Source organism: Priapulus caudatus, unplaced genomic scaffold, assembly GCF_000485595.1.
Source record: "Priapulus caudatus unplaced genomic scaffold, Priapulus_caudatus-5.0.1 Scaffold448, whole genome shotgun sequence".
NCBI lineage: Eukaryota > Metazoa > Priapulida > Priapulimorpha > Priapulimorphida > Priapulidae > Priapulus > Priapulus caudatus.
In genome coordinates, this window is record NW_014577509.1 from 55001 (window position 1) to 82273 (window position 27273).

Sequence of the window (27273 nt, forward strand, 5' to 3'; positions counted from 1 at the left end):
TGAGTTTTGTGAGACAGAATTGAGTTTTGTTAGACAAAATTGAGCCCTGTCCTGCATGGCGCCCCGTACCGTATCACCATGTCTTCAAAATCTAGGTTTTGCTCGCAAATTGAATGGCAAATTATGACATCAGAGGCAGAAGTATAATGTTACTGAAAATAATAGTAAACGTTAAATTCGTGTTCTCATATATTCACGCAATTTTGTTGCTCTACTCTCGGCGGTAGAAATCTGCCCATTCATCTCTTCAGCATTTTACAGGCATTACAAAACTACACTTATCTTCGTATTAGCCATCCATTCTTTTTAGTAATGTACTAAATCAATAGCACATAATCCCTAGCGTTTATGTGATCTTGACATAATTATTTAAGATATGATGAATGTATTCGACCATCTCACGAGGTATGCCCACGGTAATTCCCAGTAGATGTCGGGCATACATTTCTATATTCATTACATAAAGCCTAGCGCACACACCCGAGCAAAACACCCTGAACGTGGAGCAAAACGTGTTTCGCTCAATGTTCGTGGCTGTGTGCGGATTCCCGAAACAAAAAACATTGCTCAGCTGAGCGTGTTTCGCTGAACAAGCAATGTTTGATTCGCGGAACGTGTTTTCGCCTGAGAGTACGTTTTGCTCGGTGTGTGCGTCAATCGTTCTGCTACACAGCGAAACGCCACAGACGGTCTCCAATCAATATCCTTAAAAATATAACATGACACACAAAATTGGATGTCCATTGGATGGCTATTTTGGATGTCATGTGACAGCGGCGCTGTACGCAGTGTTTCTGTATGTTTTGCTATGGTTTTGCTCAGCTGTGTGCTGTGTCGGGTGGCGTGTGTGCGCTTGCTCGCCGAGCAGAAATGCCCGTTTTGCTTGGGTGTGTACGCTAGGCTTAAGCAAGGGTGTCACAAGAGATTGCCAAAAGTGCTGATTGTTTTAGTGACTCACTACGGCTAGCACAGCGCTATACAGAGGAAGAGCGACTGCAATTATTTGATACATCGCTCCCCCATTACCTATTTTTCCCTGACGGGAGGACTAACTATAGGTCCTTCCAGATAAGGTGTATGTGGTGGCTGTAGCACCCACATAGGGCTGTAGCACCCACATAGGGCTGTAGCACCCACATAGGGATGTAGCACCCACATAGGGCTGTAGCACCCACATAGGGCTGTAGCACCCACATAGGGATGTAGCACCCACATAGGGCTGTAGCACCCACATAGGGCTGTAGCACCCACATAGGGCTGTAACACCCACGTAGGGGCTGTGCAGCACCCTCTCATAGGTGACTGGTAGACGACACATATAGGGCTTAGTACATCCACATAGGGCCTGTGCATCCACATAGGGCCTGTAGCACCACATAGAGCTGTAGCACCCTCATAGGAGATGTTAGCATCCCTCATATGGGAATGTAGCGCCCCACATAGGGCTGTAGCATCACATAGGGCTTGTAGCACCGCTCATAGGACTGTAGCACCCATCATAGGAGCTTGTAAGCACCACGTAAGGCTGTAGCACCCTCATAGGGATTGTAAGACCCACATGAGGGCTGCTAGCACATCCACATAGGCTGTAGCATCCACTGGCTGTAGCACCCTCATAGGGATGTAGCACCCACATAGGGCTGTAGCACCCACATAGGGCTGTATCACCCTCATGCCCCCTTTTGGTGTCGCTACTGCACCTAAGTCGGATCGTGTTATTGTCATTACAGGACAAGGATCGTCTCGTGATGCACGAACATAATGCACCACGTAGAGGCAGTCACGGGAACGGGTACCCAGACACACGACGGGACCGTGATCGAGACGATGTTGTTCAGTTTTAGACTCCGAATCAATGATTTTAATTGATGATGTAAGATTTTATTGTCCACAAACGAGAGATTTTATATAAACGCAAACGCCGTGAATTTGGCGTTTCCTTTCTACGACGTTAATAATGAATATTTAGTTTGTATTGAAATTTTGTAGCAGATATATAGAAATCTTTTATGTTTTATAGAAGAATTTCCTTAGAAAAACTATTAGAAGAATGTTGTTGAAATAATCAGTGTATTTTGCCGTAGTCTGGGAAAACACTTCCCTTGGAAAACTCTTTTCGCAATATGGCGTTTTAGATATACTAATTAATCCAGCTGAATTATCAATACGACTGCGACTCTGACTTGTCTAATTGACTTATCAGTTTTTGTTAATGTGACAATAAAAGTGATCAACATACGCTGATAAATCCGATTAGATAATATTAAATATTATTATGGGTATCATTGCATATCGTTGCGTACCACTTTACATATATTTTTGTGTGAAAAGAGATTATAGCATAATAAAATATATGGCACAGTCAAACTATAATATTTATACGCAATGATCGTATTTTGCATGTGCCGGACAAATCAGGATGATGATTGATCAACAGCCAAATACAGTACAAACTACTGTTGTATCACCGATCTCTATAATAAAATCATTGTTATAGAGATCAGTGTGTTGTATTCGACAAGCGAATAAAATTCAACATACTGAGTCTTACGAATCAGCCAATAAGGCCATAGGCCTAGCGCGCGCTCTTCCCGTGAGTCAGTTTAAGTACGTGACACATTGAACGTGGTTGTGCTCTCAGCCTCTCATGATTGCACTTGCTACGTAAATTGCTGTACGTCCTATATAGAGTTCGAGATACGAATTTTTCGAGATACGAACGAAACTGTGGAACGAATTAAATTCGTACCTCGGGGGTTTACTGAACTAGTAACCGTATATTGTACTAGCTACTAGCTATGGCGTAGATTCAAACTCCACTCGGCTATGCCCCTCGGTCGGCCGTTAGTCTAACAAAATGAGCGGAGCGAAATTAGCGGCGGGGCTGCTGCCTCTCGAACCTACTTCTGATTAATTGATTGCTCCTGAATAGCAGCGCAAACCTCATAATTCTGTCGTCTGCAAAAGCTTAGCATCATCCTGAGAGGCACATACACTGCTGTCGCACGTGTCATCTTCCGTGTCAGCAGGCGACTCTAGTCCGTTGCCGGAAGCTTCCAGCGACACTCCCACTGCGTCGACCGGGCTGCTTTCTTCGTCTTCTACTTCTAATGTTACGGTTGGATTAGTTTCTGCATCCTCGGTCGTGGAGTCCTGATGGTCTAAAATAGCGTAAAACCACCCGTAGATTTTGACGCAGTATCACTTTATGGTATTCGTCATGCAAATCTTTGGGAAATTCTCCCGTTTAACAGATACTATATGCATGCTTTTAAATAAACGTTTTAAGGAATATATTTTTATGCCTGCGAGATATAGATTTACAAACGGGCCAAATTCCAAATATTAATGCCGCTATACAATATTGAAATGCATAACAGGTGCCCGTGCACGTTTCTTCACAAATCCTTTAAACAATTGTCAGACCAACCAGTTGTCTATTTAGATATAGCCAATTAATTTACTGCATAGCTTAATGTTGACAATCCAAGTTTGGTTACAAGAGGAGATGCAGTGATATGTCTGTTCAGTGGCGTCACAAGACGGGTGAGGGGGGGGCGTAACGCACCGGGTGACACCATCAGAGGGGGTGATTTTAATTTTGCTAGTTGTTTATGGCATTACTATTGCCATTACATTCAGTGATATACGGGAATTACGATTTACGAGTAACATTAGTACAAAAAACATTACTGCGGATTCTGTATGGTCTGTTACGGAAGGAGGTCCATGTGGGTGACACCATGCATGAGTTACCGCACCGTGTGACACCAACCCTAGTGACGCCGCTGTATCTGTTGATGTAACTGTTGATGTAGCTCTTGATGTAACTGTTGATGTACCTGTTGATGTAGCTGTTGATGTAACTGTTGATGTAACTGTTGATGTAACTGTTGATGTAACTGTTGATGTAACTGTTGATGTACCTGTTGATGTAACTGTTGATGTAGTCTCAGAATGCGGTTGAGGGTCAATAGTCGTCTTTAGGGTGAAAAGCTCGAGTGCATTGCTGTGCGCACAAGATGGTGGGGAGTCAAAGGTGACAGTCTTTCCCTTGCACAATTGTTGTGAATCATCTGCTCCTGGAAAAACAACAACAGTCAGAGTACGAGCTAAGGTTTCTTCATTGCGCGGCAGCTTGTCAACTCATCACATTGCTGCGACAAACTTAGACTGAGACTTAGACTTAGACTAACTTAGACTGAGACTTAGACCGAGACTAACTTTACTTAGACTTAGAACTTTCACTTCATTAATAGTGCTTATAAGCCAGTTTATAGCTAAGTTCGTCAATGTTATAAAGTACCATGCAGTTCGTTACGTGTACGTTATTATTCTCGTTGCCGCTATGTCGTGCATCACTCCGATTAGACGCATGACAAATTAAAGAGTAATTCTCGGAACGCTAATTTTATAGGCCTACCCTGCATTTCTTGTTCTTCTGTCCACTTATAATCATAGTCATTGACAATGTGTTCGTTCTGCTTGTTCAGAAATATGGAAATGCACTTGTGGATGTATCCAAACTGTTCCTGTAAGCATCATACAATAACTTCACACTGAGACTGCTATCTGTGGTTAGATTGAACCACTAATTTCTCAATGAGAACGGTCGGGCGCATGCAGCCAGCGGGCGCATCATTTAGCGTAGATTCATACCGTATTATATTAATACAGAGCCTCTCATTTCAAAATTCGGATATGGTTGGATAAGAGGCAAAAGACTACACAGATGAACAAACTCGCATAACCAACCCCCATCGATCCGGTCACATATGCACCGCATGATATATATGCTTTAGATATATGTATGCATACGTAACGACACTTGCCTCCGTCTGTACCATGTGCGTGCGATGGCAACGCATGTTGTACACGAGTCCAAAAACGTCGATCATGGAATCCTCGTTAACGCATTGAACTAGTCTGTCGACGGCAATATAAGCACCAGAGCGCCCAACACCGGCACTGGAACAACCATGGAAATAATAAGTATATATATATAATTATTATTATTATTATATATATATATATATATATATATATATTATAAGAGAGAAGGGGCCGATTTTCTGACGCGGTAATCTTCGCCGCGGTGAGCATCAAGCCCACGCCACCGATCTCAGTGTATAGCCCGTGTGTCGGACACCAACATAGGCTTATCCATATTTGTTAAATCCACCTATATTTGTATATATAATGACGATAAATAGTCCATAACTACGGCCGATAATTTTAGCAGTGGGGAGATGTCAGAAAAGTAGAATAGCCGAATTCCCGCGAATGTAGCCATCAAGCGGATAAACGCCAAAACTTTGTTAATACCAGGTTAAACTATGCCAAATTTATACATTTTTTTTAAATTATGCACTCAGTTGTGAATTGCGTCTCAAAAGCAGCACAACACACACTTTAGTGGTTTATTTTCGTTCATTTGTATTTTTTAAATTGTAATTTATCTGTGTATACATTCAGATATAATGTATAACATGGTATAAAGAATCAAGTTTGTTAAAATCAGGTGCTATTCATCTTTTTGATAATGTCATCTATGGTGACTTCACTGGTGCAGAACTCTGCCAAATTGACCAACTAATTTGGTTAAAATGAGGTGATATCCATACGAATGACCCTGAACTGATAGGGTTTAGTTTATTGACCTATGTATTTAGTTTAGTTTAGTTTTTATGTATTATTTTGATGTGATGCGAATCCCAATGATACGCGAGACACGTGGCATATGTCACCAATTGTGTATTTAAAAGGCGGGACGAGCATATTCATAATAACTTGGTGTAATTTCATAACAATGTTGTATATCCAGAAGCTTTGACTACACAGAATCATAGAATCGTTCGAACTGTTTTTGTCAGAATATTGCTTAATTTTTTGTTATTGTTGTTTATTGTTTGTTTCTATGTTACGAATCTATCCTTAGAATTATGTCCAAGAAAAGTTATAAAAAGGTAAACCGAGCCACCCGCTACCCTAGAGTGTCGGCTGAGAATTAGCCTTGCGTGTATACCATGCTGGAGGGTGATTATACTGTCTTCTATCTATCCCGGAATTTTTACCCGTAGGCTCGTGTTGCTGGATAGTGTTTAGATTGTGAATCGAGTACGTTTCTCTTTCCTTTCTGATGGGGATCGTAAAGATGGAAGGGGGGGGTCAAAATAAGTAAGTTTATGTGGCTGAAGTTGCTCATAAAAGTTGTTCCTATGCGTTTTTCCCCGAGCAACGCCGGTACCAAGCTAGTATATTATAAGTATAATAATATAGTCTCACTATATATTTCTATGGAAACAACATACGAACAGTGATTTCTTCGTTGTAACTACCCCGTCGTTATGCCTTTTTTATTTGTAGCCGTTTGGCCTTTGAGAAATAGATGAGTTATAGTTCGAATGCTCGAAAACGTATCGATAGGATAGATAGTTGACAGCGTATTTCGCCGTGAGAGGACTAACGTAGAACAGAAATTGCACCACCTGCAGTGGACCAGCATCGGCGTGTGCATGTCGTCCACGCATTGTTGCCGGACACTACTAATGCAGTTCAACAAAATATTCGGATGTTTCGGACATCCGAAATCCGGCCAGGCGATTAGATGGCACTGCGTGATGTTTCGTAGCTCTCCGTTCTGTAAAAGTTCAAGTATAGAAATATAAAAGATATATATATATGTATTAGCTGCAGGTAACCGCTGCGCTGGGTAAAATCGTGCTACTAATTTATACTACTAATAATCGGACACAATAGGAACATTGGGTAAAAATCTACAATAACATTGCACACAATATCAATATTTTCAAATCAGTCTAATAAGATAATAAGCATGGTAAAAAAAACTGTTACGTATGACATTGATATCACAGCACAACCCAACTTAGAACCCCTGGAACATAATAGTAATATGGTGAAAATGACAAAAAGCTATTATAACAGCATGTACAAATGAGTTGCACTTTTCATTTCAAAGCCTCTTAATAAACAATGTTTTTCGTCTTATTCTCTGGTGAAAATATGTAGAGATTCCTGGCCTCTCCAACTCTTGAGCTCCCCACGTACACAGGCGCGTAGCCAGAGGGGGGCGGTGGGGCGGTCGCCCCCCCCCTAAACGCCGGTCAAAAAAAGAGAGAGAGAAGAGAAAAAAGTAAGAGAACGTAGGAAGAAAAAGGAGCATACAAAGACACAATACAAAGACTGTGTTAAAAAGATTATAAAAGAAACAACAGATATCTTTTAATTATTTAAAAATATTTTGTGAAATGAGCTTTGAGCCCAGCGCAGTTCGCCTTTCATCCAGCTCGGCATAACATATCATGCGTACCTAGCAAGTTGCAAGTTGGTGTAGCTGCAGTAGTGAAGGATAAAGCCCCTCTTGCCGAATATTTCCATTGTGCCATGCACATGCTGAACCTTTGCGCCACCAAATCAACTCAAGTAGTTTCCATTAGGAATTGTTTAGACATTATCCAGCAAATGACATCCTTCTTCAACAGTAGTACCAAAAGGGTTACCCATCTAGAAGCAGAAATTGCAAATGCAGGCATAGAGGAGAGTAAGCAACAAAGGCTGAAAATTCTTTGCCAGATGAGATTCCTAGAAAGACACGAGACTGTTATAAACACCCTCTCTGTCTTGCCATATGTCATTCGGGTGGTGGCGAATAAGACGGGATGGCAAATGCCAAAAGCGAGAAGAAACGCTGCAAGTCTTCTCAGAGCCATCGCTTCATTTGACTTCTTAGTGTCTCTTCACATCCTGGCGAAGGTAAGCGGAATCCTCTTCCCAGCGTCAAGAGGTATGCAGTTTGTCGGCCTAGATCTGTTAGAAGCTGTGACACTGGTGAAAGATGCTACAGATGTACTAATGTCATGGAGGAACGATGACACATTTGACAGTCTGTTTGCCAATGCTGAGAAGATGGCTAATGATTTGAATGTGACAGTGGAGCGCCCTAGGACTGCATCCCGTAGTGTTTATCGTCCCAATGCCACTTCTGGAGTTTAAGTTCAGAATTCGACGCAAGAGTACTACAAACTAAATGTCTTCCTCCCTCTCATCGACAATATTGTGACACATCTAAGACTGCTTCAGTCCCACACAAAGAAAGATAATGCATTTGATGCGTCTAGTTCCAGCCTACATTAGCACCTATGAAGATGTGCTTCCTGCAGCTGAGATGTATGAGAGCATGATCGACATCTGCTGTCTTGAAGGCGAGTTCGCTATATGGCTAAAGAGATGGGGTAATACAGAAGCAGGAGAAAAGAAAGCTGTAAATACAGCGGTTCTTGCACTGGAAGAATGTTCACAGATAACCCTACCCAACATCCACTTGCTCCTTCAGGTTTTGGCAACCCTGCCAGTCACAACAGCCCAGGCTGAACGAACTTTTTCAAAGTTGGAGAGAACATCAACAGCAATACGAGCATCAGTGGGGGAGGACAGGCTGGAAGCTTTACTTCTTATTCAGGCTTACAGAAAGGAAATACCTTCGAGCGATGAAGTTCTAGATAAGTTCTGTTCGTCACAGAGGTCCAGACGGATTCTACTTTGAGCAGTTGAGGAGAACGTAGGAATTGCTAGCCAGTATGTAGATACAACCCCGCTCCCATACCAAAAATAAGTCATAAAGTGGCAAATAACGACCAAAATATTTCCTGCTAGCAATTATGGAAATCTTATGATGAAATGCTGATTGTTTGGTAATTGGTTGATTTAAACGTCAATATATTTATCACATGCATGATGCTCATTTCTAAAGATATCCTAAAAAAATCAAAATCTTGTTTAACAATAAATCCAATATTATTTTTGAAAATTCAGGATTAAGAGTCGAGAACGGTACAACGAATCGTCTTCTTTTTCTAATAATTTAATGAGACGTCAGAGCTTCCGCGCTTCGCGCAGGAGGGGGAAACTCCCCCCTCCCTGCACCCACCCCCTAGGGAGCGTGCTCCGCGCGCTCTTTAAGTGATTCGCGCACTTCACGTGCTCATTGCCGCCCCCCTAAAATAAAATCCTAACTACGCGCCTGCACGTACAGCTGTCTGTGGGAGAAGCAGGACTGTCCGAGGTGCAGACCGACGACAGACAGCGTCTGGCCCTGAGCTTTGTTGATGCTCATAGCAAAGCTTAGTTTGATGGGGAATTGTAGGCGCTTGAACTGGAATGGCACATCTGTGGGGATGATGGGAATGCGAGAAATAAAAACCTCTTCCCCAGCAGCACATCCTGTAATGATGGTGACCTCGATGACGTGAGGCATCCGGTTTTTCGCGACCAACCGGGTGCCATTGCACAGCTTTGGTGCGTCCCAATTTCGCAGGAGCAGAAATAGGGCTCCGACCTTTAGTTCCAGGCGATGATGTGGGACACCAGGTGGCTCCATAGAATTGAGAACCTCAATTGGGTAGTTTGCAATGTCGTCTTGTTGAACCATGGTGTTGGTGAACTTGTATACTTGTATGGCACCAGGTACGGCTTTCAGCAGCTCAGCATTGACAGTCTTTACGGTATCGTTCTTTGGTGCGAGAATAGCTCTCTCGCACAACCATCTGTGGCTCGTGTAATGGTCGGCGAGGTTGGGAAATACGCGCTCCTGCAGGTCGTGAACTGATCCAACACATTGACTGAATGGAGAGACGGGTATCGTGCCTTCATCGTCCAGGGGAATCCTGCCATCACCAAGCCGAAGTAGATGTGCTGCAAACTCTCCTTCCGTTGGCTCGCCTAGAAGGTGAGGCCGCATGTTGGTGAACAGCACCAGCTGCCGCACGCTGCTCCAGATATATGACGACTTGATGCATGCTTTTAGTTCATCAGCACGTGTGCCTCTGGGAATCACGGGAAGGGTCTGACAGAAGTCACCTGACATCACGAACGTAATACCTCCCATGATCTTCCCATTGCCGCGGATGTCACGCAGGGTTCGGTCCACGGCTTCAAAGGCAGCCTTGTGCGACATTGTGCACTCATCCCACACAATTAGGTGTACCAGTTGGAGGAGCTTCGCCTGCCCTCGGATAGGCTACAGGTGGGTGTGTCGTTTTGTGCCAAGTTTAGTGGCAGCTTGAATGTTGAATGTGCTGTACGACCTCTTGCAAGTAGTGTAGTTGCGATGCCAGACGATGCGACAGCAAGGCAAATCTTTTTCTGTGCTCTGATCTTTGCCAGCCGAAGACTGGTGACGATAGTCTTTCCAGTTCCCCCTGAAGCGGTCAAGAAGAATATTCCGCCTTTTTAAGTAGTGATGCTTTGCACTATGGTGTTGTACGCGTCTCTCTGATCAGGTAGTAGTTTAGACTCGTTGATGGTAACATATTCGTGCAGGGAGATGTTGTATGATGTTTCCCTCAGAACTTTACGTGACATTGTGTCGGCTGCATTGACACGCTGTGGTTTTGGCAGACTGAAGCTGAGTAGGTCTTTGCCGCCCAGGGACATGAGGTTGTCCTCAATTGCAATAAGAGACATATTGAATATGTCATCAGTCAACCCGATATCCAAACCAAGGAGTTGTAGCTGGGCATGGTACCTGAAGTCGGACGTCAAAGCTTCCCTGTGATTAAGCCACAGATGGGTTGGGTCCGCCACACCACATGTGTGCAGCATGATGGCGAATAGATTCCGCAGCTTATATGGTGATTGCGATACAGCAGCTTCAGTCATGATGGCATCCCAGTGTGCGTCATCTTCCAGGAGGCCTCGCATGTTGGACGATTGGCGGTATGTGGCGCAAACGTAACCATCCACTGTACGGAGCTCTTCGAATAATGTCGGTCCCGGACTTCGTGCAGCAGCATACGTAAGAAGCACTCCTCTTGGCTCGGGTGGATTGTGTTACTCTGCCTTCCGTATACGCGGATATCCCTCGACAGAGTACGCTCTCTTCCTGCGGGCCCACTTCTTGCTCCACGCATAGTATGCCGGCAACTGGTTATATAATAGCGTTCTGGCGAAGTCGTCCTCCTGACACAGCTTAGGGTTGTGAGGGTGGTATCCTTTGGAAACTCGGTTTGTTGCTGTGCTGTGGCAGGCGTGAAGTATACCTGCTGGCCGTTTTCTAAATGGACAGCAAGTTGTTGGACGGCTGGATGGCAAAGGATGGGAATGGCAAGAATCCGCCAAACTGCCTTATTGCTGCTGATGTATCGTCCCATTTCGTATTGGCTGACCTCATCCCGGTTGTTCGGCTGGATGCCAGACATCGCAGCATCAAAGCCTTTATTTACATACTTGCAGATGTACTTGATGGACTTGATCGAGTTACAGAACTCCCCATTGATGTGAGCGTTGAACACCTTCGAGAGCAACGGACAGTAGGGGACGACCCATCTGTTGTCAACCTCAACCACCTGTTGACCTAACCTGACCATAGCAGTGAGACCTCCATCCGCCGGCTTCCGTCTGCGGTACAAAGGATATCCATCACCTGCGGTCTGTGTCTCGCTGCGGGGATACTTCTTTGTGCATTTGCCATCTTTCATGCAGGAGGCGTTCCGATTCAGTGCACCACATGGTCCATGCATCATGTGGCTTTTGATGGTGGTGTGCAGTTGTGGGTCGTCGGTCGGATCTGGTAGTTCTGCAGAGATGAAAGAGTCCAGCTGGTTCGAATGTATTTTGTCACACAGCCAGATGAGAATGTGGACATGTGGTAGCCCCCTCTTCTGCCATTCGATGGTAAACATGTCGCACCTGACTTTGCCAAATAGTTGTCCGTTTTTGATGATATGCATAAACCTATTGACCTTTTGGTGAAAACCCCTGGCGATTAAGTCATGGCGGTCACTGGTCACCTGGACATCAAACAGACTTTCCTTCAGCTCTGGGCAGTTTGTGTTGCATGTAGAGGTGATGAATAAATCCGGAGTGCCATAGCAGCGGACATATGTTATGGCATCTTAAACATGCTCGTGCATGTATCGTGGGCTTCCCGTGAAGCTAGACGGAAGGATGCACAGTTGGCCAATATTATGTGCACCACCTGCATCGTTATTAATGCCATCCCTCAGATGAACGTACTGTTCGCACCGTAGTTCGCGCTGATGCGTCCTAATGTAGAGCAGTCTCTCCGACTCGACTTTTGCAAACATGTCTACGGCGTACTGGTGGAAGAGGGCCTGGCAGCGAAGGATCGTATTGAAGGTACCATCTCGGAGCATAAACCGGTAGGTATAAAAATCCTTACACGAAACTGTTTTGTTGAGTGCCTGACACCTGGTAATGGGGTCCACCTGTTTGATGCCAAAGTAGTATCCATCGTCCCCGCGGACACAAATGAGAGGATATTGAAGGGCATCATTTGAACGGTGTGTCTCTGGGATTTTTTGATGGTGGCATGACGTTGGTGGAGGACAATGTCACGATGACCGTGCTCCTGCCCTGCAATAATCACAGCGCCTTCATTGGTGACGGGTGCATTGAAGCGACGTTCGTGTTCCCCTGCCGGGTCCTTGTCTTGATACATTGGTCCTGGTTTTTGTGCATTGATGACAATAGTGTAGGCAGGTGCAGAAACATTCTCCAACGCATACTTGAAGCTGGTTACATAGGTGTTGTATTGGTGCAGCATCTGTTTCAGAGACAAAGTTATATCGTGCCTGGTATTATATCGTGCCTTTTATATTGGTCGTGAAGTTGGCACAGCGCGGCTGTGCCTGTTGATCCATGTCGGAAATGAAGTATAGTTATAGGAATTGTGATTGCTCATCATGTAGGGGTAGCAATGATCCAATTCGATAGTAGACCTGTCCCTGAACCTTGAATGTGGACCACATTGGTGTCACGCTAGTTGCTCCAAATGTAGTCATCTGGAAGGAGGAGTTGTATGACCGGATGTTGTGCAGGAAGTGCCTCGACTCTGGTGTGTTGCCATTGAGTAGTTGCCTGAGGAGATCTGGTGGGTCATCAATTGGTGGAAGATGGACTTTGCCTCCAGAACAGCATGACCCTTCGGTTCTTCTGGCCATTTCTTTGCAAAGCACAAAGCACAGATGTTGGTCATTCCTCCAATAGTGGCATAAAAAGAATAATCAATGTAGGGGTTGTAATTGAAAGCAGCCCGATTCAGGGTTTGAAAAGGCGCTGCCCTATTATGCGCATTCCTGACACGTATGTGCTGTGAACGGGCCTGGTGTGCTTCGGGAGTCTCTTGTTGTCGGACGGCTGCTGCTCTGTCTCGCATTTCTTGTAGACGAGCCTGATGGACCTCGGTAGTCTCATGTTGTCGGACGGCCGCTGCGTTGTCCCGCAATTGGCAGAGACGGGCTTGGTTGACGGCTGGGTTACGGGAGTCTCCTGTCTGCGAGCTTTAGCTTTTGCTGTAGCTTGGCGATTTGCGTCCAATGTTGGGACGCTTAGGGGGCCTCGTGTATAGTTGTATTACGTACCACCTGTAGAGACCGAATAAGGATAGCGTATTAAAACCATTTGGCTGCTGGATATTATCGGAACACCTCTGTGTGTCCACTTGCTATTGTCTAGTGAATGCTTGGCGTGCAACGATGAACATTCAACTTAAGAAATTTTTCTACTGAATCAGAAAAAGCATAGCGTTCGAATGGTACAATCCATTCTCAGATCGTACCATGAATAAAAATAATATATTTTCATAGTATACAGACAGATTTTAATCAAACAATTTTTAATCCTAAAATAATGTTTATACTCACTTGTTACGCGTCTTTATGCGTTGATGTTTTCTGCATTCGCGCTATAATTTCATTGCTATAATAGCAATTGAAATGATTCAGTCATATATCGTCCTATGATCAGCAGTCCTACACCCTCAACTGGGTCATACCTATGTGTCCCGGTACCTATGTGTCCCGGTACCCAGGTACCTATGTGTCCCGGTACCTATGTTTCCCGGTACCTATGTACCTATGTGTCCCAGTACCTATGTGTCCCGGTACCTATGTGTCCCAGTACCCAGGTACCTATGTGTCCCAGTACCCAGGTACCTATGTGTCCCGGTACCTATGTGTCCCAGTACCTATGTGTCCCAGTACCCAGGTACCTGTGTGTCTTGCCCCAGTACACGAAACAAAGGATTTTCAGCGTTAGGCCTAGGCTGCTTCACGTCAGCCAAACAAAAATTACAATGTTTTTTTTAGTTAATAGGTACCGGAAAGGGGACATAGACCCTATCAGCGGGACACATAGGTACCTGGGTACTGGGACACATAGGTACCGGGACACATAGGTACCGGGACACATAGGTACCTGGGTACTGGGACACATAGGTACCGGGACACATAGGTACCGGGACACATAGGGACCTGGGTACTGGGACACATAGGTACCGGGACACATAGGTACCGGGACACATAGGTATGGACCCCTTTCAACTGGTCCTGGTTCTGCTCTGTTTTAGTATTGGTTTCGGTTTCACAATACCAGCAGCTGATGAGGTGACCAAAATAAATACTCATCGACTTTTCACTGTACAGTGAGTGCTCACATTGTCTGAAGTTTCAACAATTCGTTTGGGATTGCACACACACATCTAATTATTGTATTTGACTTTTATATCTAATCTATATTTCAGTTCGTGTGTGGGTGTTTCTGAGGTTAGGAGGCAAATTGCAGTTTTAAATTACTGAATTTTTTTTATCATCCTTTTGGCATATTTATGGAATTTTTCCAATATTTGTAACACCGTGGCCCTGAAACCACAAAGATTATTACACTTTTTTACTTTTTTACTTTTTTGTATACTTTTATAAGGGCCTATACCTCAACTCCGTTGCAATTTTGTAACGGAGTTGATGTAACGGAGTTGATAATTTTGTCATGTTTGACCTTGTTGGTTCCACATGGAGCAAGGGCAAGATGCAAATAATATGTTTTATTCAAGAGGTCAATATGCCTGTCTTCCTCAATTTATGATGTTTGGTTTCTATGGTTACTTGCGTCTATCATACAATTTGCGTAACAGAGTTACAGAGGTGATGAATGCATTTAAGTACGCATTTATTTTGGGCAAATTTTCCCCTTGAAATGTGATGCTGGTTGGTCTGATTGGTCTGATTGGTCTGATTTGGTCTGATTTGGTCTGATTGGATCTGATTAGTCATTGGTTAACACCATTGTCTATGAATAGATGGCAACACAATACAGTCGTAACGGAGTTGATAAAAATTCAGGACAATAGGTCTGAGGTTCACCCCTCTTACACTTATGGTCACAGGCGCATGAAACTTTGCTGAATTACAGTTGAAACAATAGCAACCCCACCCAAACTAGATTTCCCATCCCTGAATGATGACAACAGCTTCAAATCATTGGTGGAAAATTGGCTACCATGGTTTAGGACAGGCCATTTCGACGAGACGATACTGAAACATTGAACTTAATTTTTTTTAAAAGAAATTTCATGTATATAAAATCCATATTTAGTGGCTCAATTTTTTACCATGATCCAGAGAGCGATTCATCAAACAATAAAAATTGATTCAAAACCATGCCAAGTCATTGAAGAATTTTTGAACCAAGGGGTGTCAGAGATAGCAATTACGTATGTAACGTATGTCCCCTCATGCCGGCAACCGCACTACATGTGGCTCAGCTGGGGCTGAATGAATACGTTTCCTAGCTGGCTGGAGTGGAAAATTTTTAAATCTAAAATAAGTTATTCACCGTTGTTACGACGCATCTTAATTTTTCAGAGAGCGATTTTGTTTGCGTCTAGGAACGCAACATTCTTGGGTAACGGAAGTCGCGCCTCTGAAAATTGGCATCCAGATCCGTAGGCGGTTTGGCCTGGCATAGGGGACATACATGTACATACATACATACGAACTAAATATAGATTATCATCAGGAGTAGATAAATAGACGAATTTTGCTCTATATATCTACCTCCTGATTATATAAATATATAAGAATATATATATATATAGAATATATAAATATATATAATATATAGAAAGCGAGAGAGAGAGATGAGAGAGAGAGAGAGAGAGAGAGAGAGATGGAAAGGATGGATAGGAGAGGATGGAAGCGATGAAGGATGGATACTGGAATGGAAAGTGGATGGATGGATGGAATGATGGATGGATGGATGGATGGATGGATGGATGGATGGATGGATGATGGATGGATGGATGGATGGATGATGGATTGGATGGATGGATGGATGGATGGATGGACTGGATGGGCTGGGATTGATGGATGGAATGGATGGATGGGGCTAAGGATGAATGACATCGATGGATGGATAGAGTAATACGATAGATAGATAGATAGAGTAGAGCTAGATAGATGATAGATAGATACGATAGATAGATAGATAGATAAATAGATAGGATGGATAAGATAGAAGTAGATTGTTATCAGAAGTAGAATAGATAGAAAATTGCTCTATATCTACTCTGATATATATTTATATATACTATATAATATATATCTATATATAGAAAAAGAGAGACGAGAGAGATGGAGGGGACTGGATCGGAAGGATGGAAAGAATGGATGGATTGGAAGACTTGGATGATGGATGGTGGATGGATGGATGATTGGATGGATGGATGGATGGATGGATGGATGGATGGAATTAGAATGGATAGATGATGGATGGATGATGGATGGAGGCAAGAGATGATGGATGGAATGGATAGATGGATAGATAGATAAATAGATAGATAGATAAATAAATAGATAAATAGTAGATAGATAAATAAATAGATCAATATAGATAAATAGATAGATAGGCTAGATAGATAGATAGATAGATTAGAATAGATAGATAGAGTAGATAGATAAATATATATATATATATATAGAGTAGATGTATGGATAGATGGATGGCATAGACTAGAGTGAACAAGATAGATAGGATATATATATATAAGATAGATAGATAGATAAGATAGATAGATAGATAAATAGATAGATAAATAGTAGATAAGATAGATAGATAGATAGATAGATAGATAGATATATAGATAGAAAGATAGATCGATAGATAGATGCCAGGGCCAGATCCAGATAGGGGTAGGTTCATGTGGGCATAAAAACTAATTCCCAACGGGACTCTTATTGCTGTGATCGTGTGCTTAATTCCATTTGAGAAAAAAGCGTTAAATGCTATCAAGGGTCTGTTAATAATTGTCGTGCTCCGAGTCAACGGTACTTGTATACAGTACAGATATGAGGAACCCGTTATATGGTCTCAATGATTCTGAATTGTCAGCACGGGCGTGTCTCATAACGTATTTGTTTGGGGTGAATCAGACCCACGCAGAGGATTGAGTAGATGTCAGTGAATCGAGCCCACTTGAGAAACATGTCCATCTTAATCTAACTTCTATGTCATCATAGAGACCTATCATCTTCTATGTCTGTATATTCATAATCAGTCCACCTTCTCTATGACCAAGGTTCTGATGATCAAGTCTCCATCACTCTCTGCTTGTTCAATGAGGAGCTCCACGACGATGTCTCCATATTTCGTAGGCTTGCCACTGGCTGGCCAATATTTTTCGCATTTCTTCTACAAAATTACGATAAACGATATTCCATGTAGGAAACATTATTGGTGCCGCGATTCTTGGTCACATATAATCTCTATTACAGCAGCGAATCAGCTTCACCTGTTCCGCAGCTACCCGGTTGTAGCTCAGTGGAACTTATGACATCGTGCAAACTTAAAATTGTGTTTAAGCGGACATATATTTTATCATCGATTTACCTTGTTTTTCTCGACAGTTTTGGTTAGCATAACGATTACTTCCACACGCTGTTCCCAGATCATTCTCCAGAAATCATTTACAGTCCCTTCTAGTGGTCCTTGAGCAGCAATATATTCGGCAGAACTGTTCTCCCCCTAAAACATTGAGATAAGAGGGCTAAGAAAAAGGCTACATTATTTATTGATGTCTCAGTACATAAAACTAACTGAACTGTGTAAGATGCCTTAATAAGGTAATAATGTAAATTGTTGTATTTCAATAAGTGAAAAATAAAATATGGCTGCCCCAACACACCGTCGTTACACCGGCGTACATGGGTGTGTGAGATGTCTACGATAGGTAATTACTGAGTGAGAGGCATCTCTATTTACCCAGCATGGGATTTTTAGACTTTGGTCAAGCACTCGCGGTTAGATAATATTGCGGAGACAAATCCATCATGTATTTCTTGTCTTTCGTATGTTATGTATAACTTTGGGGGAAGGACATGCCTAAAAACGCACCCGTTATTCGCATTGTACAGCGATTGCCGGGTGACGGTGCGCGGGATTGATGGTCAGCCCATGCAGATGAACGAGAATATTCTATCATCTATTCATGTATACCTGATTTCATACCACGCAGACTGGGGCCTGGGTTTATTCGTATGGAAAATATATTCCTAAGCGGACTAGCAGGCGAGCACGGCACCGAAACTAGTAATAGGCCTTTGGATTTGATGCGCATTGCATGCCTACACGCAATGGAGAAACAGACATTTTGAGTTCTCCAGCAGCAAGAAACTTATGCGTGAATGCGTGCACCTTGGTCCAGTTAAGTTGGTCCTCTTAGTGAGAGTGTAAGTAACGAATTTACATTACGGCTGCCAATCCCCAGTGTATATCACATTCGGTTTCAATTTCGCTGCTTTACTCAAGAAATCTACCTCTCTGTTGATATAGTTTGGTATGTATGCACGATCACATTCTTCCACGATAATTCGATGATCCTTCAATGATAACGACTAGATTCGAGTTAGTGTGATGTGATATCTCGCAAGAAGTACTCACTGGAATGTAATTTGCATTGATGTAGTCAGTCGTGGGTTCACCTCCGATCCTCTGTAGTTTCACTCGTGTGTCATCAACTGTAATCAAAACCTTATCAGAACTATCATACAGACAAACATACATTTTATTACGTTGAGGAAATTATCAATACTACTGGGAGAATTAAACAGAGAAAACACACACCAGGCACATGTTTTTCCGGGTAGGCATGGCGTATAGTATAGACTGATCACTCACCAGCTGCAGTCAGCAAATAACGCGAAAATATGCGACTTCCGTATATATATACAGTACAAAAAAAATAATGCGGAGTAAACGATGCGCGTACAGGGCAGGATGTTGATGTAGCGATTCTTCGGTTGATTCTCGGGTTGTTCTCCCTCGTTGGTTGACAGATGAGGGGATATTGCTGCTAATTCCTGCGCATAATCATATCGCAATATGACACACTACGTCGAAATGACATGTTTTTCACAGAGAGTATTATCGGACGGATCTTGAATTATTTGATATTAATGAACCGCGACTAATATCAATTAGAGATTAAACAGAAATTATAATTACGTCACATCTATTTTAACATTTTCTGGACATTTGCGTCTGTTTCCATTAATTGACACCTGTTAACACTAATTAATTACAATTAAACATAATATAATTACAAATTGATGACGAATTACGATGACGTCATTCCTGGCATTGAATCCAAGCATCACTATACTTTCATGGTGTTCAGCAGATATTTATTGTTGATTTATATCTTCCCAGTACAGAGCAATGTACTGGCAAGGTCGAACGTTACCCAGTGCAACATTTTAATTAATTCGATTAATTAGCAAAATACATCCTTTTTACCTCGTACGTGTATGCTAGCTTGTATCCTGAATCTCTTTCCAGTTTACAGACGTAACTATTGAAGGCGTCTTTTGAAACTGGTCTGTAGGAAAGACATCAAAAATCAACTGTTGTCAAAAATTAACATCGAATAGTGAACGCGTGTGACTGCGTTCACTAGTGATTGTTCCATCCCATTTAACACGTTATATTCTCATAAAGAGTCGCCCATATAAACGCATTGCGACCGATCATGCACGAACGTCTTCCTTAGCAAATATGCAAGTGTGGTTACCGTTTGCGTTTGACTTTGGTGGGGTCGATCGTCCTTCTATGAATCATAGTTGACACCCGATTTCGAAATCCCTTACTTCCTTTCTCTCTCATACGCGGTTGTCGGTTACTAACCGGTTGACAAGAAAAGTATCATATTATCAGAAAATTTATCAAGGCGAACAATATCTTATCAGATGTTAATTGCGGATATCGATTACCAACAAGCACCACTACAAACCCGTGCAGAACCTATTTAACCAAACACATTTACTTACATAGAACTATTAGCAAGTCGGTATCTCGGTGTGCTATATCGGCGGACAACATCATACAAATTCTCGATTATATTTCCACGGCAAAATTAACGAATTTCGATGCAAACCACGTTCTTCTAGAAAAAGACATTATAGCGGATGTACGCGTATCGTAGCAAATGTTTTACCTATATTTATGCACGTATATCCAGGACACAAATGCTGTGATAACCATGGCCAGGATGAAAATAATGGCGACCATGACGTATATAGCTCTGTTGTCGTTCGCTATCAAAAAGAAATTTTATATATTATAAAGTAGAATTCGTTGTTGTTCAAGTTATCACTTGTTGTGCAATGGCGTAGCAACTGATTTTGTTATAATATTAAACCAATCTCTTTATACAAACTATCTATGTTTTACATAACAAAGTATTTTACCACTGTTTATGTTACTATCCGTCTCGACATCAACTCTACAACGATAAACGAACAGCCGTCCCTACTTTTATAGCGCAACTATTTCATCTTATCCTATTTATATAAAATGCGCCATTTTAATACATTTTTGATACATCTTACCACGTACCTGTTACGACCGTCGTAGTTCCGCTATCAGCATACCCGGTCTGAGTAAATGCTCGTATACTTACACTGCAAAAACATCACGCGCACTAGTAAAGAAACTGGATAGGATTTTTACACGTTCTAAACCAATAACTAAAACCTACTATTTAGTAAAATTTATATAGTATAACAAATATTTTACACAAAACGATATACATACAATAACAACAACAATGACAACGACTACAACAAAACTAAATAGGTGGATGGATGGAATTGAATGGTAGTGATAAGATGATGGATAGGATGGATGGATGGGATGGGATAGGATGGATGGATGGATAATGGATGGAGTTGGATGAATAGGATGGATAAGGATGGATGGATGGTTGGGTGGGATGGATGGATGAATGGATGGATGGATGAACTGATGGAATGGAATGGATGGATGGAATGGATGAGAGATGGATGGAATGGACTGGATAGGATGGATGGATGAGATGGATGGATGGATGGATGGATGGATGCTGGCTGGATGGATGGATGGATGGATGGATGAATGCAATGATGGATGGTAGTGGATTGGATGGGATGGAATGGAAATAGGATTGGATGGAAGTGGATGGATGGATGGAATGGATGATGGAATGGATGGATTGGAATGGATGGATGGATGGATGAGCTGAAATGATGGTATGATGAATGGAATGATGGATTGGATAAATGGATGGAATAGATGAAGGAATGATGATGGTGGTATGATGAATGGAAATGATGGATGGATGGATGGATGGATTGGATGGATGGATGGGATGGTCGTATGGATGGATGGCTGAAAGGATTGATGGGATGAAGAATGGATATGGTGGGAATGGATGGAGGATGGTATGATGATGGAATGATGGTGGACTGGATGGAATGGATGGGTGATTGGATGGACTGGATGATGATTGGATGAGAATGGATGGATGGAATGGAATGGATGGATGTGATCGATGGATGGAATGGATGGATATAGATGAATGCATGCTCATGCATAGAACCTGGTTGAATGGGTGGATCGAATAGAGCAGAATGAAGACGGCAAGAATTAGCGTGGGTGAATGGATAGAGGGATGGATAAACAGATAGGTATGTATGCCAACTACGAATTATACAGCGTAATTAGCATACTAGTAAACCACGCCACTGTCCAGAAGACCGTTGCAGTACTGATCTATGTCGTCAACGCTACAGCTCTCCCTCATCCGAAGCACATGTATAATAACATCGAATGATGAACAATTGAATGCTGCGCCGCCGCCTGCTCTGCATCTCCTTGCTGTAGCGCGCTGCAGATTAATATGTTATGTCTTACGAACTAAGTCTGCTTCGACTCTAGCTGATTTACGATTATGAACATAGACTATTGAATCAAAGCCTAACTTGGAACTTTACTCTGCGCTGCGTTATTTGTATCATAGCGCATTTTTTGTTCTACATTTAAATGCTTTGGCTAGGAGATTTATGAGCAATTAAAACGCTGCAGAATCGAGTGTGCCATATATAATTATGTAGTAGGATAGCTTTCGCTTTGCAAATAAACGGCAGACGGTATCTCTGTGATGCACCTTCGTAAGCGATGCATTTAAGGGGGAAAACTTACTTCCGCCGGCTTGGTTAATCAATGTATGAGCGGAGGTGCGAAAGCATAACTAGAGAATGAACCTGTAGATGGATTCCACTCGGGCGGGGTAGCCTGATAGTTCAGCACATTCTGTTCCGTCATGTGTTCGGCCCAGGTCGGACCATGCCGCTCGGCCGAACAGTTCATTCTAGTACACAAGCTAACAGCCTCTTGGAGCTCGGAAACTGTAAACAGAACAGCAATTGCATCATCTAATAATTTATATGATGTTGAATGATGCACACAACGCATTCCTTAGTATAAACACGCCACGCACGCAGCAGCACGCGCACGAAACGGCACGCAAAGCACGCACAGCACGGCAGACGCACGCAAACGCACATACATCGAACACAGGCACACGGGCGACAGGACGTACAAACACGGAGTCAATATAACACACAACCACACAACACAAATCGTCGGACACCACTGGTAGACAACCGTGCAACACACACAACACACACACACACACACACACACACCCGAACACACCAAGCACTAATAACACATACACACACAACACACTTATATATATATATATATATATATACCCGCGGAAGCATGCACGCACATATACACTCGCATTAGTACTTTGACTTACCACTTAATTTGTTTTGTAATTTAATACGTCAATAGTTTGTTTATTAAATCGATCCCATATCACTAATAACTCATACGCGCGCAGATCAAAATCGAGAAAACCTTACAATATGCAAAAACCTACATCGGCTGACGAGGATTGCATAACTGGTGATCTTCCCGTTTGTTTCCAGGAATATGTTCTTATTTATTATAATCATTGCCTCACTTCTGCTGTTAATCCGTTTGTCTGGATGCACCCAAATGTGCGTTGACGGGGTGTTGGAGAGAACAGGGGCTGCAAACAGGAGATGCCTTATGATTATAATGGTGATCTGGATTATGTACACTATATTGCGTTTTAATCGTCGTATGCCATGAACATATACGTTGATCATAAGTATACTTGGTATATACACGAACGAACGCATAATCAGTACACCCTACCTCCAACATGAGTTGTAGCATGAGTTGGTAACGAGGTATTCCCTCTTCCAGCATTTGTCTCAGCCAGTACGGAGACATATATAGTCGTGTTGCCGGCCAGATTACCTGCATGGGCGAAAAACGACTTAATTTCATTTACAACAACGATGTATAAAACTTAAATCGGTCGGTCACGGTCGGTCGGTTGGTCAGCGGTCGGTTGGTCAGTGGATCGGTAGGTCGATCCATAACTAGTAGTGATACGTTATTACAGTGCATGCTGGATAATGTCGGCAAAAAGTTGGATCGTCTTACCAATTATGATATATTTCATCGCTGTCCTTGTCACTTTGAAGGAAGTCCCATTTAAGAAAGCAGCCGCCTTTGAGGGACCGTGTAAAACTATGTACTCTGAGATTTGTCCGTTTGTTATATTTGGCTTCTCCCATTCACACCGGATTGCTGTCCAGTTTACTGGTGAACACATAACGTTTGCAGGCAGGCCAGGCTCTAAAATAATAATTTAAATAAAATAAATGAAATGAAGACATTTACCATATTCCATTTGATAACGGTTCTTTAGGCGGAATTACAAGTTATTAGAATAAATTTGTAGAATAAATAAATTACATAATATATATTTTAAAATAAGATGACATGACAAATAGTATTCCATTTGTTCCTTTATATTTATATCATATATAAAGGTAGTCTAAGGTATAGGTACCGTTAAGTAAGTCATGGCTGACAGCTGTTAATTTGCAGAAGCTAAAAGACTGTGCGCAAGGTGATGCGGTGGTGTAAGGTGATCTAGAGGAAAGGATGAGGTTGAGGGTTCTGTGAACCATGGTTGTTTGTGTTATGACTAGTCTTGCAGACATTACCATGTCAGTGATACGTACTTCCCTCGGCTATTAAAAGGCACTGCTTTGTTGTGAAATCTCCTTTTGCGGAAATAGTCAAAGCTCGGACTTCGGTGCACACATTTATACCGCCTTGCAGTCTATCTATAGAATGAGAAGCAGATCAGATCACGGGATGAGGGATTCTATGATCAGTAGTTACTTAGGATTGATCCCGCAAATTTGAATAACCGTTTAAACGCCATGCTAACACACATGTGTAGCTATGCTGTACAAGCAAACAATAATAAATAAATGGCAAAATCAAAATTCAAATAATATTTATTATAATAATAATAATATAGGTCAATATGCATGAACGGCTGCCTGACTTGGAAACACTGACCTGAAGCTGTTGACTGATATTGTGTGTCTTCCACTTTCCTGTTAATATTAACTACTGAATCTCCGTTCTGGATGTTGAGCTCGTATGTAGACACCTCGCCTGTCCATGAGGTGTTCTTGGGCTTGGACCACGAACATCGCAGAACACTTGTTGCATAGACGTATGCAACGGTGCAGTTCAGGTTTTCCGGAAGCAGCGGCTCTGTTTGAAACGGCATTGTGGTAGTGGTGTTGTAACATCTTTGTAATTGCTAACCCACGAATACGTGCTTAAACAAGCACCCGCGCTTTGCGCACGCACTTAACATAAATATCAGGCAACATAATTAACAGGCGGACACGGACACGCACGTACACTCTCCGTCCGTCCGCCCCACCATCCATTTCTCAATCCATCCGTCCTTCCCTCGTTCTATCTATCAATCCACCCATCTATCTAATCTATCCATGCATCATCCATCCACCATGCATGCCATGCATCCATCCATCCATCCATCGCATGCCATCCCATCCATCCATGCCATCTATTTTATCCATTCATGGACCATCCAATCCATGCATCCATCCATTCCATCCATATCCATGCATCCTCCACCGCCATCCACTCCATCCATCCATCCATCCATCCATCGATTTACCATTCATCCATCCCATCCATTCCATCCATCCATCCATCCATCCATCCCAGCACTCATCCATCCATCGCACTCCATCCATCCATCCATCCATGCCATCCAATCCATCATCCTATCGCATCATCCATCCATCCATCGCATCCATCCATCCATCGCATCCAATCCATCATCCATCCATCCATCCATCATCCATCCATCCATCCATCCATCCATCCATCCATCCATCCATCCTATACATATAGAGTAACTGAACTTGATGAAGGTATCTACTAACTGTCAGCAATAGTCATGACCACAGCAGAGACGGCAACTAAGAACGGCAGCATTCGTTTTTGGGCCGTAACCGCCACCGTAACGTTGACAGCACCGCGGATATCCGTCCCCCATTTCCACGTAGTCAATTCGGTCTCGATGGACGCGAATCACCTAAATGACCACAAAAATAGCTGTTGTATTACGCTGACCGCGTTGTCTGGCTCTTGAAATCTGCTTATGTAGCAGAAAGGCTTAATACATTTAACATGAATGTACGATTTTTGTTGATAGTATAATAAAAATGGTGTTTTTCTCGCAATACATTGTATAACCGTCGATAGAAACCATCCATGCACATTATATATATCTATCGACTGATGGTTAGCAAAATGTTTCATCTCGTGTTTTTAAGCGTGGGGGCGTATATCGCGTTTCGCCCGCTTTTAGTGCGGCCGCTATATAACGTGCCTTTAACTTTTGCCACGAAGTGATGGCGCTTGTCAATTTGGTAGCTGACGCTGGCAGAGTGTTAGCCGGTCTGTCCCGCATGTAGGCGGCTAACCGAGTGGCGACCATGAGAACTCAATTGTAAATTCGTCGGAGTTGGCGAAACTGCAACAGTAGCAAACGCTTTTTAACTCTGTCGTCGTGCTAATATGAGGCTTAATATATAATCATGGTTAACTGTAATAAAGCAGCAGCAGCATAGCTTAGAACTTAGTGCTCCTATGATAATTAAAATCCGGTTTATTTATATAAGGTGAGCAAGAACCAGTGTGAAAATGGATGCGGAAGGAAGTTGAAAACTTACTCTTTTTCATTTAGGGTGATACTTCGCTGATCAAGCCACTTGACTAGACACTTCATGCACTAGTCGGACAACAACGGTGCTACACGGACGGCAGACCATTCTTGATAGTGTATGTGCCTGCAAGATGCTAAACGAAAGAAAAAAAAAGGAAATAAAATTATTATTCGCACGCAATTACACAAGAGGTTTCACTGTTTTAAATCACCCGCATGAAGAAGGATCGGAAATGAGAGCTTGAAGAAGGCCTGGGAAGGTAGGAAGCGGGTTAGAAATACTTTTTCATTACGACAGGGACTTGTAATTTTTGTGCAATGTAAATAGAGTACCGACAGTGTGACGTCACGTTGGCAAGACAACGTTAGCGGCTGGTTCCTCACAGAAAAAAAAAAAAAAAAAGAAAAAAAAAAAAAGAACAAGCCGACTGGCTCCATAACATTAAGCTGCGTGAAAATTTTGTGCGTAGTAAAACACGAAGTGTTGGTGCGCGTGCAGACCAGCGTAAAGGCATCGGTCGGCAAGTCGAATCTTGACAAATATTTAATGAATTTTTAAAAAACATTGTTGCTGTTTCACTTCCATCCTTTGGAAAGTCTATAAAACTGCCATATGACTCTCAGAATGATGGTTACAGATCGGGTAGCAGAAAGCACAGAACGCAGTTACTGTTACAGAGCATATTGATGGTGTAGAACGCAGTAGGTTCGTTGTCATGCCACGCCGTGACGTCATCACCACGTCGGTACTCTATTAAATTGTTAAAGACAGAAATGTAGAACTGTCGGAAAATGGCTGCGTGCTGCGATCTTCGAGTACAACAATAATAGGCACAGGACTGTCTTAAGCTGTATTCTTATTCAGTATGTATATAATTTTGTTTTAGTATCTTTTACTTCTGCGCCGCACGACGCAGCGACATACAAAACAAAACAAACAAACAAACAAAGAGAACACACACACACGCCGCCGC

At 42.5% G+C, this 27273-nt stretch overlaps 2 protein-coding genes across 2 annotated transcripts in view; one reads left to right on the forward strand and one right to left on the reverse strand.

Moving 5' to 3' along the window:
• The window catches only part of LOC106810513, a 10441-nt gene extending 8173 nt beyond the window's left edge, over positions 1–2268 (forward strand). The window contains exon 6 of the mRNA XM_014813892.1: positions 1731–2268. Within this exon, the coding sequence (XP_014669378.1) occupies positions 1731–1844 (114 nt within the window). The 3' untranslated portion in view covers positions 1845–2268. The remainder of the gene's footprint in view (positions 1–1730) is intronic.
• LOC106810518 (receptor-type tyrosine-protein phosphatase O-like) lies at positions 1860–22008 on the reverse strand. Its single transcript, XM_014813898.1, has 14 exons — positions 21858–22008; positions 20707–20771; positions 20306–20405; positions 19883–19990; positions 19609–19690; positions 19082–19172; positions 18754–18830; positions 17704–17838; positions 17377–17505; positions 6489–6640; positions 4833–4968; positions 4424–4532; positions 3927–4082; positions 1860–3161 (listed from the first exon to the last, which is right to left on the reverse strand). Exons 1-14 carry the CDS (start codon positions 21929–21931, stop codon positions 2944–2946), a joined length of 1632 nt encoding a protein of 543 aa, XP_014669384.1. The 5' UTR covers positions 21932–22008; the 3' UTR covers positions 1860–2943.
• Between the last annotated feature and the right edge of the window lie 5265 nt (positions 22009–27273).

Bases quoted from the DNA above. Each gene is read 5' to 3' on its own strand.
- LOC106810518 (XM_014813898.1), bottom strand. From the start codon at position 21,931: ATGAGGGAGAGCTGTAGCGTTGACGACATAGATCAGTACTGCAACGGT. The intron at 19,173-19,608 runs GTAAAAAGGATG...GATTATGCGCAG, and splicing joins AGCTAGCATACACGTACGAG to GAATTAGCAGCAATATCCCC. The intron at 3,162-3,926 runs GTACATCAACAG...ACGCTATTTTAG, and splicing joins ATCAACAGTTACATCAACAG to ACCATCAGGACTCCACGACC.